Source organism: Triturus cristatus, chromosome 8 (assembly GCF_964204655.1).
Source record: "Triturus cristatus chromosome 8, aTriCri1.1, whole genome shotgun sequence".
NCBI lineage: Eukaryota > Metazoa > Chordata > Amphibia > Caudata > Salamandridae > Triturus > Triturus cristatus.
Genome location: NC_140591.1, coordinates 1,681,122,981 through 1,681,140,289, shown reverse-complemented (window position 1 = coordinate 1,681,140,289; position 17,309 = coordinate 1,681,122,981). Strand labels below are relative to the sequence as shown.

Here is a 17,309-nt window from a genome sequence, read left to right as displayed (position 1 = left end):
CAAGTCGCATGCCACCTTTATGAAACTGAAGGCGGCATGGCGGTCTGCATAAAAGCAAGGCACATGCACAAAAGTAAGGCGCGTGCTGACTTTATGAAAGTGAAAGCAACATGGCGTGTGCAGAAAAGCAAGGTGTGTGCCGCATTTGTGAAAGTGTAAGCGGCACTTACACTTTTGCTTTATTGAAGTAGTTGCCAAAAGAACAATGAAACAGTACAGCGTAAGGAAACTGCAGTTGGCCATTGCTTCGGAGTGAAAAATGGAAGTGATGTATCATGAGTGCCAACGAAAGAGGAGCCACCACAGACCGATGCAGCAGTGAACCAATGGTAAGCAGCAGGCGGCAATACACACCTGTGTAGTGATTACAGCAGGTATTGCAGACAGCGCATGCGCGCTGCTAAGGTTTCACCTAAACAGCTGTTCCAAAACTAAACTCCAAAAATGTGACATCGAACTTGGCCAGATCTATCGGTACGCCGTTGGACCGGATGCTTTTGGCGAGGGTGAACTTCCTATTCATTTTGATATGTCGCCCTTAGTATTATGATGCAACATCTCTAATGGTTCAAATAAACAGATGATGACTGATTTCTATAGGGACTTTACATGAGTTTCCCTCTTCTCATTGGAGATAAACAGGTCATTGGGCCGCTGCTCAAACTCGAACTACAGTCCACCAAAGTCCAACAGGCTCTTTCATTTCGTGATGATTTATCATGGAACAAATTTGCGGCGGTGCTTTCTTCAGTGTCCCGTTTTAGCGGCATGTTTCTCTTCTTGAATGCAATCTTCAGGTTTTTGAGTCTTGCATCACCAGCCTTTGACACAGGGAATTTTAGAGTGTGTCTCAATGCCTTACGACAGACTGTCTATGACTCACTTAGTTGCCGGGTGAATAAGAACACTCTCCGCATGCTCCGCAGGATTTACAAGTGGATCCCGACCGAAACAAGAAGAACGGTGACACAGGCCCTCGTCAGCAGCAGACTTCACTATGGCAACGCACTCTATGCCGGAATTCCAGCAAAACACCTATGACAACTACAACGCATCCAAAACGCCTCAGCCCGACTAATCGTCAATATCCCCCGCCGCAGCCACATCAAGCCCCACCTGAGAGACCTACACTGGCTATCCGTCAACAAGAGGATCACCTTCAAGCTCCTCACCCACGCTCACAAAGCACTCCACAATGCCGGACCAGCCTACCTGAACACCAGACTCAGCTTCTACATCCCCACCCGCCGGCTCTGCTCCGCCAGCCTCGCCCTCACAAATGTCCCCCGCATCCAACAAACAACCTCCGGGGGCAGATCCGTCTCCTACCTCGCCGCCAAAACCTGGAACACCCTCCCTACCCACCTACGGCAGATCCAAGACCTACTCGCCTTCAGAAAACTCCTCAAGACCTGGCTCTTCGAACAGTAGCGACACCCCCTTTCCCCCCTCAGCGCCTTGAGACCCTCACGGGTAAGTAGCGCGCTTTATAAATGCACTGATTGATTGATTGATTGATTTGGCAGTGAATTTTGTAACTTTGTCATCAAGATACATAGTATGTCATCTAGTCTAGTTTGCCAGGTGTTCATCCAGTTGTCTCTTATCTTAGATTCAAAGTGATAGTTTGTAAGCAGTGGTTGTAAGACTCCTCCCAGGTTTGATGCTTTGTTTTTTAAAGTGTTGTTCCATTTGAGCTTCTTGCCATTAACACTGATCATGTGGTTGTCCTTTTGTGTGATGTTGACTTACATCTGCCTTCAGGTTTAGAGCCCTGGTTACAAGCTGGAGGATAAATTCTGACCAGGGCAACAGATCGGGCTTCCAGTTTGTGTGATAATCATCACAGCCCTTTTGTTTCACCTGAGAGATTTCTGTGAAGAAAGTGTCCTGAACATGTGTGGAATTTGGTGGGTTAAATACCGATCCGTGTTCTCCCATGAAGACTGTTGGACCCGGCCTCGTAGTATGGCCCTACGTGCCCCCGCAACACCGAAACCTGGTACCTGCAGCCCCAAGCACACGGCCCAGCCAACCCTCCCCACCAGGACACACGCACCCGACCCGGACACCCCCGTCCATGGCCTCTCTCCTTTCGGCCACCCCGGGCCCGCGTGCCCACTTCATGCACCAAGATGGCCGCCCGGCCCTAGCGCGACCCGGGCCTAGGGGCGCCACTCCGGCTGGAGGAAATCACACTCGCCAGGGGATGAGAGAGGGAGGAGCAGTCTATCGCACCTCTGAACTCCCCTGGGACGATGGGTTTCGATCGGCCCTCCGGCCTCCCTGAGGGCTGGCTCCATGCCTGCTGGGTGTCTGGGACTCCTCCCGACCCGGCCCTGAAAGGATCAAAAGACAATGACAGGAAATCCCGACAAGCGACCCCCAGGTGACAAGACCCCTGCCTGCACAGACTCCGGACATCAAAGAGGGGTCGACCTATAACAAGGGGTGCTCTGGGTCTGTCCGGCAGATTCGACGCTGGAACAACGAGAGCCTGCCGACGTGGTCGCGGCTCCTGGAACTTGGACCCTCCTGAGCCCTGCTGAGTGACTCGCGGCTCCCTGAAGATCGTAAGACCTCTGAACTTGTACCTGAGCCTGCTGAGTGACTCGCGGCTCCTTGAAGATCGTAAGACCTCCGAACTTGTACCTGAGCCTGCTGAGTGACTCGCGGCTCCTTGAAGATCGTAAGACCTCCGAACCTGTACCTGAGCCCGCTGAGTGACTCGCGGCTCCCTGAAGATCGTAAGACCTCCGAACTTGTACTTGAGCCCGCTGAGTGACTCGCGGCTCCGACAGACTCTCACGGTCCCGCCGGACCCCGACTACAACAACGTATCCCCCAGCTCGAGGATTGTGAGCTGTGCGCCGGATACGTCCCTGCCTTGAACCTTTGCCAGAGACTGTCCCGCTACCCCCTATCCCTTCCGAGACTCATTGAGCCCGTGCTCTCCTTGTACATATTTGCAGTGATAACCTACTTGATAAAGATTGATTTCTAAGAACACACGGTGTGGTCACTCTGTGTCGTGTGGTGCCAGAAGTACGATCCTAGATACGAGATTCCTCCCCCTGGGGAGTCTCCCGCCAGTGCCCGGCTACGATACTTCGAGGGTGGGTCTCAGGGTAGTCAGGACCCCTTTCCGGGCTCCTCTGAGGTCGCCGTCTAACATTGGTGGCAAGCGACGGGATTCGGGCCCATCACCTAGAGATCGTACCGTGAACGACGGACGCACTACCGACAAAGATGGCAAAAGGAAGCGCCATGAGCCCCGCAGAAACCAACGCCAACAGGGTGTTCCAGGTGGAGCATCTCGAAGAATACACACACAAAGAGCTAAAGCAATTTTGCAAAGAACTTAAAATCGCTACCACCGGTCTCAACACTAAAGAAGATTTGCAGAAAGCACTGAAAACTTGGGTGGATACCGGGGCCTCCCGCCCGGAAGGCACGGGGGAGCGCCCCGACGAAGCCGAACCCCCCCAAAAAGAAAGCAGCAGCAATCAGGTGCGAGGCATCGTACCAGACGGGGGCCTATCCCCGGAAGAACTCGCGGACAGAGAGAGAAGTCGCAATCATGAACTCGAGTTAGCCAAACTCAAAATCGAAGGCGAATTGAAGTTAGCGGAAAAAAAGCTAGCAGTAGAGCAAATGCGTGTACAAGGCGAACTGGAAGAAAAGAAGCTCCAACGGGAGCACGAAGGAAGGAAGCTCCAACTGGAGCACGAACGCAGCTTGAAGGAACTCGAGCTCAAGGCCAGAAACGAGGAAGGGAGGCCCCCGGGAAACCGAGAGACGGCCTCCCCAGCGGAACAGAAGGTCCACATCCCCAAGGACGTGGTCAAAGAATATTATAAAAACGATGACATTCAACAATGGTTCAGGGCCTACGAGGTCGCCATGACCTCCCATCGGGTCCCGCAGAAGGACTGGGGGGCGGGGTTGTGGGGGCGGTTTCTGAGCGAAGGAAGGGACACCCTGCTCGACCTACCCCTCTCCCTGCAGACCTCCTACAGCCACATGAAAGAGGCTCTACTGACAAGATACGGCCTCACCCCAGAAATGTACCGTCAGCGATTCCGGGACTGCAGGAAGATCCCGGGCACCACCTGGGTGGAGTATGTAAACTTTTTTAGTCGGGCCTTCGATGGGTGGATCAAGGGCAGCAAAGTCACCACCCTTGCCGAACTCACCGACCTCATGTTGTGGGAACACCTGGCTGCGAACTGCTTCATAGAACTACGTCAGCATCTGCTTGACAGCAAGCTCACAGATCCCAGGAAGCTGGCTGTGGAGGCCGACCGCTGGACCAACACCCGGGTCTCCCGGGGCATGGTAGGAGATTACCCCCGAGCCAGTCAGGGACCACCCCGCCAGAGAGGGGGAGGGAACCAGGGAGGGCCGAGAGAGTCCCAGCCTAGCCCCCCGAAAACACAACCTCCACCTTTCCCGGCGCCCCCCCCACCAGTGACAGGGCCCCCTGGGAGACGGGGACACCGGGTGACCGTCACGTGTTTCCGTTGCCAGAAACCCGGGCACTACGCCAATGACCCAGAGTGCCCCATGGCCACCCAAGTCTCCCCTACCACCCCTGCGAGACAGATAGCCAACGTAGCCCTGGGGGAGGAGGTTGAGGAAACCGAGGAGTGGGAACCCGCAGCGATGGCCCTAGTATCCCTGGGAGATAGGGAAATGATCCCTGGTAGCCTCCTACCCTCCAACACAAAGAAATACGGGCAGCTCGTCAAGATCAATGGCCACCAAGTAGAGGCCCTGCGGGACACCGGGGCCAGTATCACCGGTGTCCTCAGGCACCTAGTCCCCGAGGAGCAGATCCTCCCCAACGTCTTTTGCCCCGTAATTTCCGCAGACAATAGAGAAAGTATGTGTCAGGTAGCCCTGGTGCCGTTTGAGTGGGGAGGGGTGATAGGTAAACTCAAGGTTGCCGTAAGAACCTCCCAGCCGGTCGACTGCCTCTTAGGGAACGACCTGGAGAGTTCTCCCTGGAAGCACGTCGAGCGCAAGGCCCACCTAGGAATGATGAGACTCCCCGAGTGGGTGTGCGCCACCACCCGATCTATGTCAGCCCGACTCACTCCCCGGAGAGAAGTCGAAAGCACCCCGATCGAAGAGACCAGAACAGTCCCCGCCGAGGGTCCTCCCGTCCCCCCATCAGAAGGGACCGTCGCCAGCGACGAACCCGCACCATCCGACCCCGCCCCGGCCCCCGAATTGGGAGGTCTACCCGAATTGGCCCAATGGCGCCACGAGGGCGGGCCCACCCGGGAAGAATTTTGCCGGGAGCAAGCTACTTGTCCTTCCCTGGTCGGGCTGCGGCGCCAGGCCGAGGGCCAAGCCGCAGGTGACCAGACCGGGATGCACCGAATCTATTGGGAAAATAACATCTTGTACAGTGAGCAGAAGTCGGTGGAGCTGGGATCCGGACGGGTACTGGTGGTACCCCTCCGCTTCCGAGACTTCCTCCTGGGCTTAGCCCACGACGTCCCCCTCGCCGGCCACCTGGGTCAGGACAAGACCTACAGCCGTCTCATGACCCATTTTTACTGGCCTAGAATGAGAGCAGCGGTAGAAGCCCACTGCAAGTCCTGCCCCACGTGCCAGGCTAGTGGGAAGAGTGGGGGGAAGCGCAAGGCTCCCCTCCAACCCTTCCCGGTCGTCAGTACCCCTTTCGAACGAGTCGGAATCGACATCGTGGGACCACTGGACCCCCCCACCTCCCAAGGTCACCGTTTCATCCTGGTCCTAGTGGATCACGCCACCCGCTATCCTGAGGCTATTCCCCTACGCACCATCACGGCCCCCGTGGTGGGCCGGGCCCTGATGGGGATCTTTTCCAGGGTGGGTTTTCCCCGCGAGGTCGTGAGCGATCGCGGGACTAATTTTATCTCGAAATATATGACGTCCCTGTGGCAACAATGGGGGGTGTCCTATAAGTTCACCACCCCGTACCATCCCCAAGGGAACGGCCTAGTAGAAAGGTTTAATAGGACTTTGAAAGGGATGATCGCTGGCCTAGAAGAGCCCCTCCGGCGTAAGTGGGACGTCCTGCTCCCCTGCCTCTTGTTCGCTTACCGGGAGGTCCCCCAGAAGTCCTTAGGGTTCAGCCCGTTTGAATTACTCTATGGACACCCCGTCCGAGGTCCCCTCAGTTTGGTTAAGGAAGGGTGGGAGGCAGCACCCCAGACCACCCCCTGAGATGTGTTCCAGTACGTCCTGGCCCTCCGGAACCAGACCAGGAAGTTCCGAGAACTGGCCGAGGCCAACCTGGAGGCAAGCCAAGAAGAGATGAAGCGCTGGTACGACCAGAATGCCACTCTGGTCGAGTTCCAGCCGGGCCAGCAGGTGTGGGTCATGGCCCCCGTGAAGCCTGGCGCCCTCCAGGACAGGTGGACTGGGCCCTACAAAGTGGTTGAGCGGAAGAGTCAAGTCACATACTTGGTGGACGTCCAGTCGCCTCGGGATCCCCTCCGGGTCCTTCACGTGAACCGCCTCAAGCCTCACTTCGTGCGGACAGAACTGAGCCTCCTGCTGGCCACCGATGACGGGGCCGAAGATGAGTCTGATCCCCTCCCGGACCTCCTGTGAGTCAAGGAGCAGGATGGCTCCGTGGAAGGAGTGAACCTCTCCCCAGCCCTCACTGCCCAGCAACAAGCGGACTGCCGCCAGCTCCTAAGACAATTTTCCGACCTCTTCTCCCTGACCCCCCCGGGTCACCGACTGGTGTGTTCATGACGTGGACACCGGGGACAGCCCGCCGGTGAGACACCGAGCCTACCGAGTTCCTGATCGGGTCCGGTCCTGCATTCAAGCTGAAGTCTCGAAGATGTTGACCCTGGGGGTGATCGAGCCATCTGACAGTCCCTGGGCCAGCCCCGTGGTCCTGGTCCCGAAGGCAGCGGCCCCCGGTGTCGCCCCCGAGCTCCGATTCTGCGTGGACTACCGGGGGCTCAATGACGTTACCCGAGCCGATGCCCACCCCATTCCACGAGCCGACGAACTCATTGACCGACTAGGGGCAGCCCGGTTCCTCAGCACATTCGACCTCACCTGCGGATACTGGCAGATTGCGCTCACCGAGGGGGCCAAGGAGCGGTCCGCCTTCTCCACCCCCGATGGGCACTACCGCTTCCGCGTAATGCCCTTCGGAATGAAAAATGCCCCGGCCACTTTCCAGCGACTGGTGAATAGAGTCCTGGCCGGGCTAGAGCAGTTCAGCGCGGCATATCTGGACGACATCGCTGTTTTCAGTTCAGAATGGAGTGAGCACCTCCAGCACCTCCGGAGGGTGCTAACCGCCCTGCGCCAGGCAGACCTCACAGTAAAAGCCAGCAAGTGCCAGATCGGGCAAGGATCCGTAGTCTACCTGGGGCACCAGGTCGGGAGCGGCCAGGTCGCCCCTCTACAGCCAAAGATCGACGCCATCCTGGCCTGGGAACCACCCATCACCCAAACGGAGGTCCGAGCCTTTCTGGGACTCACTGGCTACTACCGAAGATTCATTCGGGAGTATGGCAGCCTTGTCGGCCCCCTCACAGAACTCACGCCTAAAAGACAGCCAAAGAAAGTGCAGTGGACGGCTGCCTGCCAGGAAGCTTTCGATGCCCTAATGAAAGCCATGTGTACTGCCCCCGTCCTCCAGGCTCCCGACTACTCCAAGGAGTTTATAGTCCAGACCGATGCCTCCGAGCATTGCATTGGGGCCGTCCTGTCCCAAGTGAATGACCAAGGCCTAGACCAGCCCGTCGCCTTCCTCAGTCGGCGGCTGTTGCCCCGAGAACAGAGATGGAGCACCATAGAGCGCGAAGCCTTTGCCGTGGTCTGGGCACTCAAAAAGCTACGACCCTACCTGTTCGGCACCCATTTCAGAGTCCAAACTGACCATCAGCCCTTGCGATGGCTCATGCAGATGCGAGGAGAAAACCCCAAGCTACTGCGGTGGTCAATCTCCCTCCAGGGGATGGATTTCACCGTAGAACATCGCCCTGGTACGGACCACGCCAACGCTGACGGCCTCTCCCGGTTCTTCCGCCTCAGCGAAGAGAACCCCCCAAGATGATGGGCAGTTCTCTCCGGCTTTCAGCTGGGGGGGACGCGTGTTGGACCCGGCCTCGTAGTATGGCCCTACGTGCCCCCGCACCACCGAAACCTGGTACCTGCAGCCCCAAGCACACGGCCCAGCCGACCCTCCCCACCAGGACACACGCACCCGACCCGGACACCCCCGTCCATGGCCTCTCTCCTTTCGGCCACCCCGGGCCCGCGTGCCCACTTCATGCACAAAGATGGCCGCCCGGCCCCAGCGCGACCCGGGCCTAGGGGCGCCACTCCGGCTGGAGGACATCACACTCGCCAGGGGATGAGAGAGGGAGGAGCAGTCTATCGCACCTCTGAACTCCCCTGGGACGATGGGTTTCGATCGGCCCTCCGGCCTCCCTGAGGGCTGGCTCCATGCCTGCTGGGTGTCTGGGACTCCTCCCGACCCGGCCCTGAAAGGATCAAAAGACAATGACAGGAAATCCCGACAAGCGACCCCCAGGTGACAAGACCCCTGCCTGCACAGACTCCGGACATCAAAGAGGGGTCGACCTATAACAAGGGGTGCTCTGGGTCTGTCCGGCAGATTCGACGCTGGAACAACGAGAGCCTGCCGACGTGGTCGCGGCTCCTAGAACTTGGACCCTCCTGAGCCCTGCTGAGTGACTCGCGGCTCCCTGAAGATCGTAAGACCTCCGAACTTGTACCTGAGCCTGCTGAGTGACTCGCGGCTCCTTGAAGATCGTAAGACCTCCGAACCTGTACCTGAGCCCGCTGAGTGACTCGCGGCTCCCTGAAGATCGTAAGACCTCCGAACTTGTACCTGAGCCCGCTGAGTGACTCGCGGCTCCGACAGACTCTCATGGTCCCGCCGGACCCCGACTACAACAACGTATCCCTCAGCTCGAGGATTGTGAGCTGTGCGCCGGATACGTCCCTGCCTTGAACCTTTGCCAGAGACTGTCCCGCTACCCCCTATCCCTTCCGAGACTCATTGAGCCCGTGCTCTCCTTGTACATATTTTCAGTGATAACCTACTTGATAAAGATTGATTTCTAAGAACACACGGTGTGGTCACTCTGTGTCGTGTGGTGCCAGAAGTACGATCCTAGATACGAGATTCCTCCCCCTGGGGAGTCTCCCGCCAGTGCCCGGCTACGATACTTCGAGGGTGGGTCTCAGGGTAGTCAGGACCCCTTTCCGGGCTCCTCTGAGGTCGCCGTCTAACAAAGACACATTCACACACATTGACGTGAAAACCCAAGAGCTTGAATTCTGCAGGTGGCAGCCCATCCAGGCCCAAACCCATCAAAGGATTGTGTTCCCGGCGCGTCACATACGCTGATGCAAGGGCAACGCAATGCTTAAGTCAGATTTACGCAAGTCCACCTTGTGTGGCCCTGCGTGGCTCAGTAAATCTGGAGTAACGCAAGCCGCACAAGTCACAGCCTTTCATTACTCTGCTCCAGGGAGGCGTTCCATGGGAGGACAGTGGGGGCATATTTATCAGACCCCTGCGTCACTTTTGCACGATGCAAAATGTTACATGCAAGGCGCAGGGGTCTGAATCAGATTCAGGAAGCCACACAAAGCCATTGTGCATGCCTTTAAGCGGCCTCATAAGTCTTGAGGAAGGAAATGCAGAGCAAAGGGCTGCGTTGCCGTACTATGTGCCTGGAGGCATTCCATGGGCGTTGCGGTGAGCGTTCCCATGCAATACACATGGATTTTGCCGTTGCTCCAGATTTACAAAATTATGTAAACCTGGGGAAGTGGCAAATCCTTACGCCTCCCGAGATGAGGCATAACAAGGAGAAATATCTTTTTTTGTGTTTGTTTTTCCTCTTTCTATGGGGCATATTATCAAGGAGATGCGATAATAATCGCAAATCGCGTTCAGCGCGATTTACTTTATCGCTGGATAACATCGCCGTGTTAGTGACGTATTATCAACATTTTGCTAACAGGTGATGTAATTCCAGCGATAGAGGCCGATTATCAGAAATAGCGCGTGAAATTCAGCGATGATTTCACAGCGCTAAGGAGAGGCTTGCCGATAGGGAAGTGTGGACCTAACCTGGCCATCCACCTCCCATTATCAGTATGCCTGAGTCAATTTAAAAGCAGGCGTTACTTTCCAGCGATAACCACGGTTAGAGCGGTTATTTTTATCGCTTCGCGGGTCTGCTGCATGGCTTGTAAATATCCCGAAGCAGTGGTAGCGAGGATTCCCATGTTGTAGTGCTCAGGAACGCCTACTTTGCATGTTATTAGTGATATTGATTGCTGACATGCAAAGTCGCAAGGAAGCATGCGCTAATGCTTGTTAGCGTGTCCTTGTGAATAGGGTGATAAGAAAATCGCCGCTTTTTCGGCGCTATGTGCCGAAAAAGCTGCGATGTTTCCCTTGATCATATGCCCCTATGTGTGCTGAAATCTGCAGCACACATAGAAAGAGGAAGACGCCTCTTAGGATAGCTTCTGTGCAGGAAGGTGCCCCTCCCTGCACAAAAACAATCCTGCCTGCAACGGAAGCACCCTGGTCCAATGGTGCTTGCGTTGGCGCTAGGCTGCCAGGACTGCGCTAGTTCAGGGAGAAAGGAAAGGGAAGCCCCGTATTGCATAAATACAGTGCATTGCTGCCTTTTTACTTTGGCGTAGGGCAGCGCAAAAAGGTCTCTCCCGCAAAGGAGGGCCTGAGTGTTTCCCATTATCAAACTATGTATTTTAGTGCGTACCACATTCAACGAGACAAGTGAAACTGGGAATGCATCAAAAGTGTACGCCTTCCCTATAGAGGCAAAAAGGGAAAAAATCCTCATTTCTCCTTGTTTTTTCCTCTCTGTATGTGTGCTTCATTCTGCAGCGCCAATGCAAAGAGAACAAGCATTTGCAATGCATTAGGTCTCGCATTTACGCGAGTTTGAGCTATTGACATTGCAAATAACAATGCCTATTGGCATTGTCATTTACAATGCCAATAGCTTTAACTTGTGTAACTGCAAGACCTATTGCATTGCAAATGCTTGTTGCTGTATTGCAAGTAGCTGCTGGTGTAAATTATTTAATAGGACACACAATGGAATCATGAGTGGGGGATGGGGCGTTAGTGATAGGCTGGTTGTTATAGTTACTGTGTGGCAATTAGTCTGCCTCGGAGCGCTACATTGGGCTGTAGATGACCGGACGGAGAGGGGTAGACAGCATTTTACACTTTGTGGGGTAGATACCTCGTGCCTGGGGGGGAGAGGGGGGGGCAGGGGGGGCGCTTACGCTGTACTGCGAGCAGGGTTGCTCTCAGGAGTCCAGCCTCTTGCTCTGTAGGGGACCGCTGGAGCGGTGTCCAGGTGGCCCCTAAGAATAGGGACCACAGCGCCCCCTACACAGGGCGAGCCTATTGCCGCTGCCCATCCAGGATGGCGCTGCGCCGTGATTGGTCCGCGCTTTATACAGGTATGAAGCCTCTTCGCCCAGAGCAGTTAATCATTCATGCTTTCGAGCAGCATTGTCTGGTCCGGTGGACTATACACAGGCAAGCCACTGCCTATTTTTGTGCCCGAGTGCATCAACAGGCAGACTCGTTGCATTCACTGCTAGTAGCCCGTTAATACAAAGTGCTTTGCAACTGAGGCAGTGGATTGTCGCTCACAAGCATACTGACTGAAACGTTATCCGTCCAGCAGGCTTTAATTTTTTATCGCATGGAGCGGCTGACGTTGACCGCAGAGGGTTAACAAACATCTTGTTATGTTGGGGCATGATTTAAAGTGAGCTTACATTTTGAGTAATAGAGAAAAATGGTCTAAGTAAAGGTAGTCAAAAATCGCATATTTTTCCCTCCTGCGAAATTTCAGACTTCCATTTACAAAATTATTTTGAGATACTGGTTCGAGGGAAAAAACTATTTTCTGTACAAATCAGACGCAAACATGATGCAAAAATAAGTTTTGAAACGTTACAATTTCTGCAACGTAGTTAAACTTTCTGCCAGACCTACCATAGTCCGAGCTTTATTCCTGCATAAGGCACGAACCAGTCACAGCGCCTTCAAGGACAGCAGAGAAAAGAGACAGGCAGGGCCTGGGAATAGAGCTGTGGGATGGTTGAAGACAGGGATCAGCGGCTGAAGGTGGAAGAGATGGGTGGGCAGAATAATCAGAGGGAGTGGGGATTGTGTCTGCAGAGGGTGGAGAATGAGCAGCAGGAAGGAGGGAGCGGGGCAGGCGGGATAAGAGAAGGGAAAACAGCAACAGTGGAATTGAGAGAGAGGAGGGAGAGAAGGGAACTGCTGGTGTGAGATGGACAGGCAGGGTAAGAAAAGAGAGAGATGCGGCTGCAGAAGAGGGAGAGGGGCAGGAAAGAGAAATGAAGAGAGACCAGGGAAAGGAAGACAAGAGAGACGGGAAGACAAGGTAAGAAAACGGAAAGGGACTGGCAGGGTCCGAGAAGGACGCACATGAACCGCTGAAGGAAACGGGAGAGGCAGACAGGGCCTGAGAGGGTAAGGGTGGACTGCGGAGGGAGGATCCGAGGCGAATCTTAAGAGAAGAGAAAACAAAACTCATAGAGAGGGTTACGCAGGGCGAGGGGAGAGTATACATTGCAAAAGGGAGAGGGGGGGGTTGGTCCTTACAATCCGAGAAGAGGGAGGAGCCCTTGGAGGAATGGGTGTAGGTTTGTAGCCGGGAATGAAGAGGGGAGGTGGAGGGGTGGATTGGGCTAGTTAAGAGAAGAAAGGATAGCAAACACTGCAGAGGGGAGAAATACATTATCAGGGAGGGAAGATTAGTGAAAGGTGGAACTGCATGAACAGCAATCTCCCCATGCCTAACCAAAACAAAAAACAAGCCAAGCCACGAAAGTGAAAGTGAAAGTGATCGGGTGGAGGCAGAGGAGAATGCAACTTAATGACCCGTGACGTAGGAGACAGATGGTGGCTGTGTCCGCGAAAGTGATCAGGCAATGCTTTTCAGGCTGCCAAATGGTGCTTGCGCCAGGCGCACATGCACTGTATTTGGAGGCCTGAAAAGCACTAGTTTGCACTTCCAGATCCCCCTTTTACAAAAGCTCTCGCGAGAGCAGCGCTAAAGCGCTGGGTCAGGCGAGACCTAAAAACACCTCTTCGGATCGTTTCTGTGCAGGAAGGTGCCCGTCCCTGCTCAAAAACAATCCTGCATACAAGGCAGCAGGGGCGGCTCTAGGCTCATAATGGCCCTGTGCAGGGAGCGTAGGTAGGGGGCCCCGGAAGAGGGGGTCCGGGCGGGGCGGACTCAGCCGGAGGCCGCCAAATCCCTGCCAGGGGCTGCCAAGAATATGTATTGTATCCGATTCCTCGTGGCGGCCGCTGGGGTTTGGCGGCCCTGTGCCGGTGCACAGCTTGCCCATGCGTAAGGCCGCCCCTGAAGGCAGGCAGGCTCGCGCCGTTGTGCAAGGGTGACTGCGTTGGCGCTAGGCTGCACTGAGTCCACCAGCAGAGAGGGAGAGAAGAAACGTAGTAGAAATGCATTCCTGTCTGTCCATTTGACGCAGCGCAGCAGACTGTCTTGCGGCGTTGCGCTGAGTGAAATAATGACAGACCTGGTCAGCTGTTTTTGATAGCCAAGGCTTATTCGTCCTCTTTGAACCAGAGCAAGGGAGAGAGGCATAAAGGGCTGTGGGAGGAGGAGGAGAAAGATAAAGGAGAAGAGAGGGATGAAAAAGAAGTGACGTAGAGGGTCAGGGGGCATAGAGCGGCGGAAGGAGGGAATCATGTTTGGGTGTTCATAAGCCCAACATTCTGATTCTAGTAACACCTTAGGGCCCCGCACTTATTATGTTGAATGACGCAGCACCAAGAGGGCTAGAAAGTGCCACCCCTTTCTGGGCAGGAATGCAGGCCCCAAACCCAAACACTTGATCGGGGGAGCAAGACAGGCAGGGTCCGGAGGCCCCAGCTGGCGGCCCAGGCCCAGTAACAGAGCCAGTCCTGTGGCCGCAGGGGGTTTGGCGCCTTTCTCAGGAGCAGACTGAAGCTCGTTCACATAGCGCCCACTAGTACAGCCTCACGGCACTTGCGCGCCGGGCAGGAAACAATCAGACCAGCCAAGGCGCGAGGGTGCCAGGAACTGGAAGGGAGGGGCAGGTCTCATCGGGAAGGGGTTCACGAACCTCAACCCCACATGCATCAGAACATCACCATTCTCGCACCAGGGAAGGAGGTTCAACCCCCAAATGTGCACTCACCATGGGAAGAGAGGCAGCGTGTCCCCGCTGCGCGCGCATCCTTCACGCATCTCCGGGCAAGAGGAAGCTCTCCTGGCTGCGGCGCGTCTGAGCCCGGGGACAGCACACACCACCTTTACAGCAGGTTCAAAGCTGCATGGGAGCCAAGGACGTGCAAGGAAGAGCTGGCACGCCCTTATGCTGCTGATGGCATCGCAAACAAGCATTGTCAAAGAGCACCAGGAGGGTGTGGAGGTCGGCAGCCCATGGGTACATAGGTGCCCGGCTCTAAAGCTCGTGATACCCCCGGGTGCCCATCTCCTCCCGGATCCCGTCACCTGCCTATAGTTCACCTATACTGACCGCCTTTCCCTTGTACCCATGGCAAGCTCCAGCCTGGATCCGGTGGGGGCGGGCTGTATCAGAGGGGCTAACCTAGGGGGGGGGGGAGCTCTCCCTTGTACCCACGGCCAACCCCAGCTCCAGCCTGGCTCAGGTGGGGGCTGGGCACTATCAGAGGGGCTAATCTCACGAGGGTGGGGGGGGTGCCTCTCCCTTGTACCCATGGCCAACCCCAGCTCCTGCCTGGCTCCGATGGGGGCTGGGCTCTATCAGAGGGGATAACCTAGGGGGGGAGCTCTCCCTTGTACCCACGGCCAACCCCAGCTCATGCCTGGCTCCGATGGGGGCTGAGCTCTATCAGAGGGGATAACCTGGGGGGGCGCTGCCTCTTGCGTGCAGTACATCAGGAGAGACTCTCTCCCTCGTCCTGTCAGTGTTCAAGTATGCACGGGAGTGTGTGAGTACAGGTGAGTAGGGGCTACCGATGTAGGGATCGCACTACTGGTCTGCAGCCTCTACAGCTGGGGCTGCTCCAAGGGAGTCCATGTCTCATTCTGCCCCTGTATGTCGCCCCCTGCTGGTCCTCTGAATACTGCCACCTCCAGGACTCACCACCAAGCCTGCGCCCCTCTGACTTTGGGTGCACACAGGGAACGAGGGTGGAGGGGCCCCCTGCCGCGCCGAGCCTGGACCTAAACCCCCGATGGGGAAGGTAAGTCTGCACAGATGGAATCCTGGCCCCAGACCCGCATCCTATGCGCGGCTCCGCTGGACAGAAGGGACTGAGGGCAACACACACACAGTGAAAGTGGCCGCTCACCTTAGTACCCCCAGGGGCACCCCGCTTTCCCCCCTCCCCCAAATTAGGTTACCCAAAGAAGACACAAGAGACAGTTGTAAATGGGTAACAAATGCTGCAGGATTTATTACATAATTCCAGGATATGTAATAGGTGGGTTATCTTACGGGCGATCCAAGGGCAGGCGGCCATCTACTTCACCTGCCCCGCCTGATGAGCCGGGCAGCACGGGAACAACCCGCAAGTGCTGCCCCCCCCAAGTGATTCTTTTTTCGATCACGTGCCGTTGAGATTCTACTCACACCCCCCCTCTCGGGGCGGAGCGTCGCATAGCAAGCCCCCGGTTGTTCAGGCCCACAACCGCCCACAGGCCTAGCGGGGCGCCGACCGGCTTCCGGGACCTCTCTGGAGGCTCCTCGTTTTGGCTCAGGCACCACGTGGTGCCGCGCAGAGGTACCCTTTGTACCGGCCTGCTTCCAGATCGCCCTGTAACTCCGCCTGCAACGAAAAGAAAAACATTAAAACGTTCACCAAAAAACCCTCACCCCACCACACCACGCCGGGTAAGCGGTAGGGAGGGTAAAAGGCGAGGTGGGCAACAAAGAGGTCGCCAGTGAGGGTGGGGGAAGGCTAAATAGCCTTCCCCTCACACCTGGGCCCGGAAGTGACGCGCCTTTCGCGTCACTTCCGGCCCTCAACACGGAGGGGGGCAACAATCAGGATCCCCGCCCCCGCCCCCCCCCCGAAGGAGGGAGTGGGGAGGGGTGACCGGGGCCCCGGGGCCACTAAGGCGCCGACCGCCGAGTGGCCCCCTGCGGGGGCCGCGGTCAGCGGCAGAATCTGGTGGCCATGGGCAGGTGCCCACTGGAAGTAAAACGCGCTTTACCCTGATTTGTTCCTCAATGTAGCGGGTATGAATGTGTATTTAACTGCAAGGCACGGCCCAGCTGTCCCGGAGCTAGACTACAATCACCCCTGCAGCATACCGAAGGCCTCGTTTATGGGGTATATGTGTGGGGCAGCGCAGCAAGGCCTACGCAAGAGTGAAAGGGGACAGATGCTGCGTATTTATCCAATCCCGTCCTTCCTGCGGCGCTGGTGCTGTTTCGGCAGCCTCGCGCCAGTGCAGGGACGCTTGCACCGCGGCGCAGGGGGGCCTGTGTTGCCGGCAGGATTGTTTTTGTGCAAGAAGGGGGCTTTTCCTCTTTCTATGTGTGACGCAGGATGCAGCCCACATAGAAAGAGGAAAAAAGCGAGGAGAAATAAAGACATTTCCCCTCATTACACCTCTCCTGGGAAGGCAGAAGATTTTGACACATTCCCAAGTTTACAAGTCTTTGTAAATCTGGGGCACCATCAAAATCCATGGGAGTCACACGAGCACTCCCACCTCAACGCCCATGGAACGCATACCCAGGGCAGAGTAAGGCAATGAAGCGATTTACGCTGCCTCGCCTTATGTACCACAGTGTGTGGTGCAAGTGTGATGCATAAGTATGACCCCCAGTGTTTATTTTCCCTGGAGGAAGGACTGACCTCTGGTGTGGAGTAAACCAATGGTAAAAGAAACTCCTTTCCTTTGAGGGGAAGGACTCAATTCCAACACTGAGCACTCCTGAAATAGACAAAGACTTTCTCCAGCACTTACCACCCACTTTGCATCAAGAGCACTTAAGAAACCGGGGGGCATATTCACAAGAACTTGTGATAACTACCGCAAGAGTAGCTTAACGCAACTCTCAACATCGCAGCCCATCGCGGGAAAATAACCCTGTGTCAACATGCAATTCACAACAAGGCGGCACCATGCGATAGTCTGCCGAAAACGCCACACCAGGAGCTGGATCACATGGAGGAAATGGTGTCCACCACATCAGTCTGGAGATGGTGGCAGGACTCAGGGACTGGA

The 17,309-nt window shown here is 55.9% G+C and overlaps 1 protein-coding gene across 2 annotated transcripts in view; it reads right to left on the bottom strand.

Moving 5' to 3' along the window:
- Window positions 1-14,626, bottom strand: part of LOC146808595 (tyrosinase-like) — a 510,585-nt gene extending 495,959 nt beyond the window's left edge. The window contains exon 1 of one of the 2 annotated variants that reach the window (XM_085620648.1): window positions 14,281-14,626. In XM_085620648.1, the coding sequence (XP_085476774.1) occupies window positions 14,281-14,319 (39 nt within the window). In that variant the 5' untranslated portion in view covers window positions 14,320-14,626. The remainder of the gene's footprint in view (window positions 1-14,280) is intronic. The other variant, XM_085620647.1, reaches the window with a different exon arrangement.
- Between the last annotated feature and the right edge of the window lie 2,683 nt (window positions 14,627-17,309).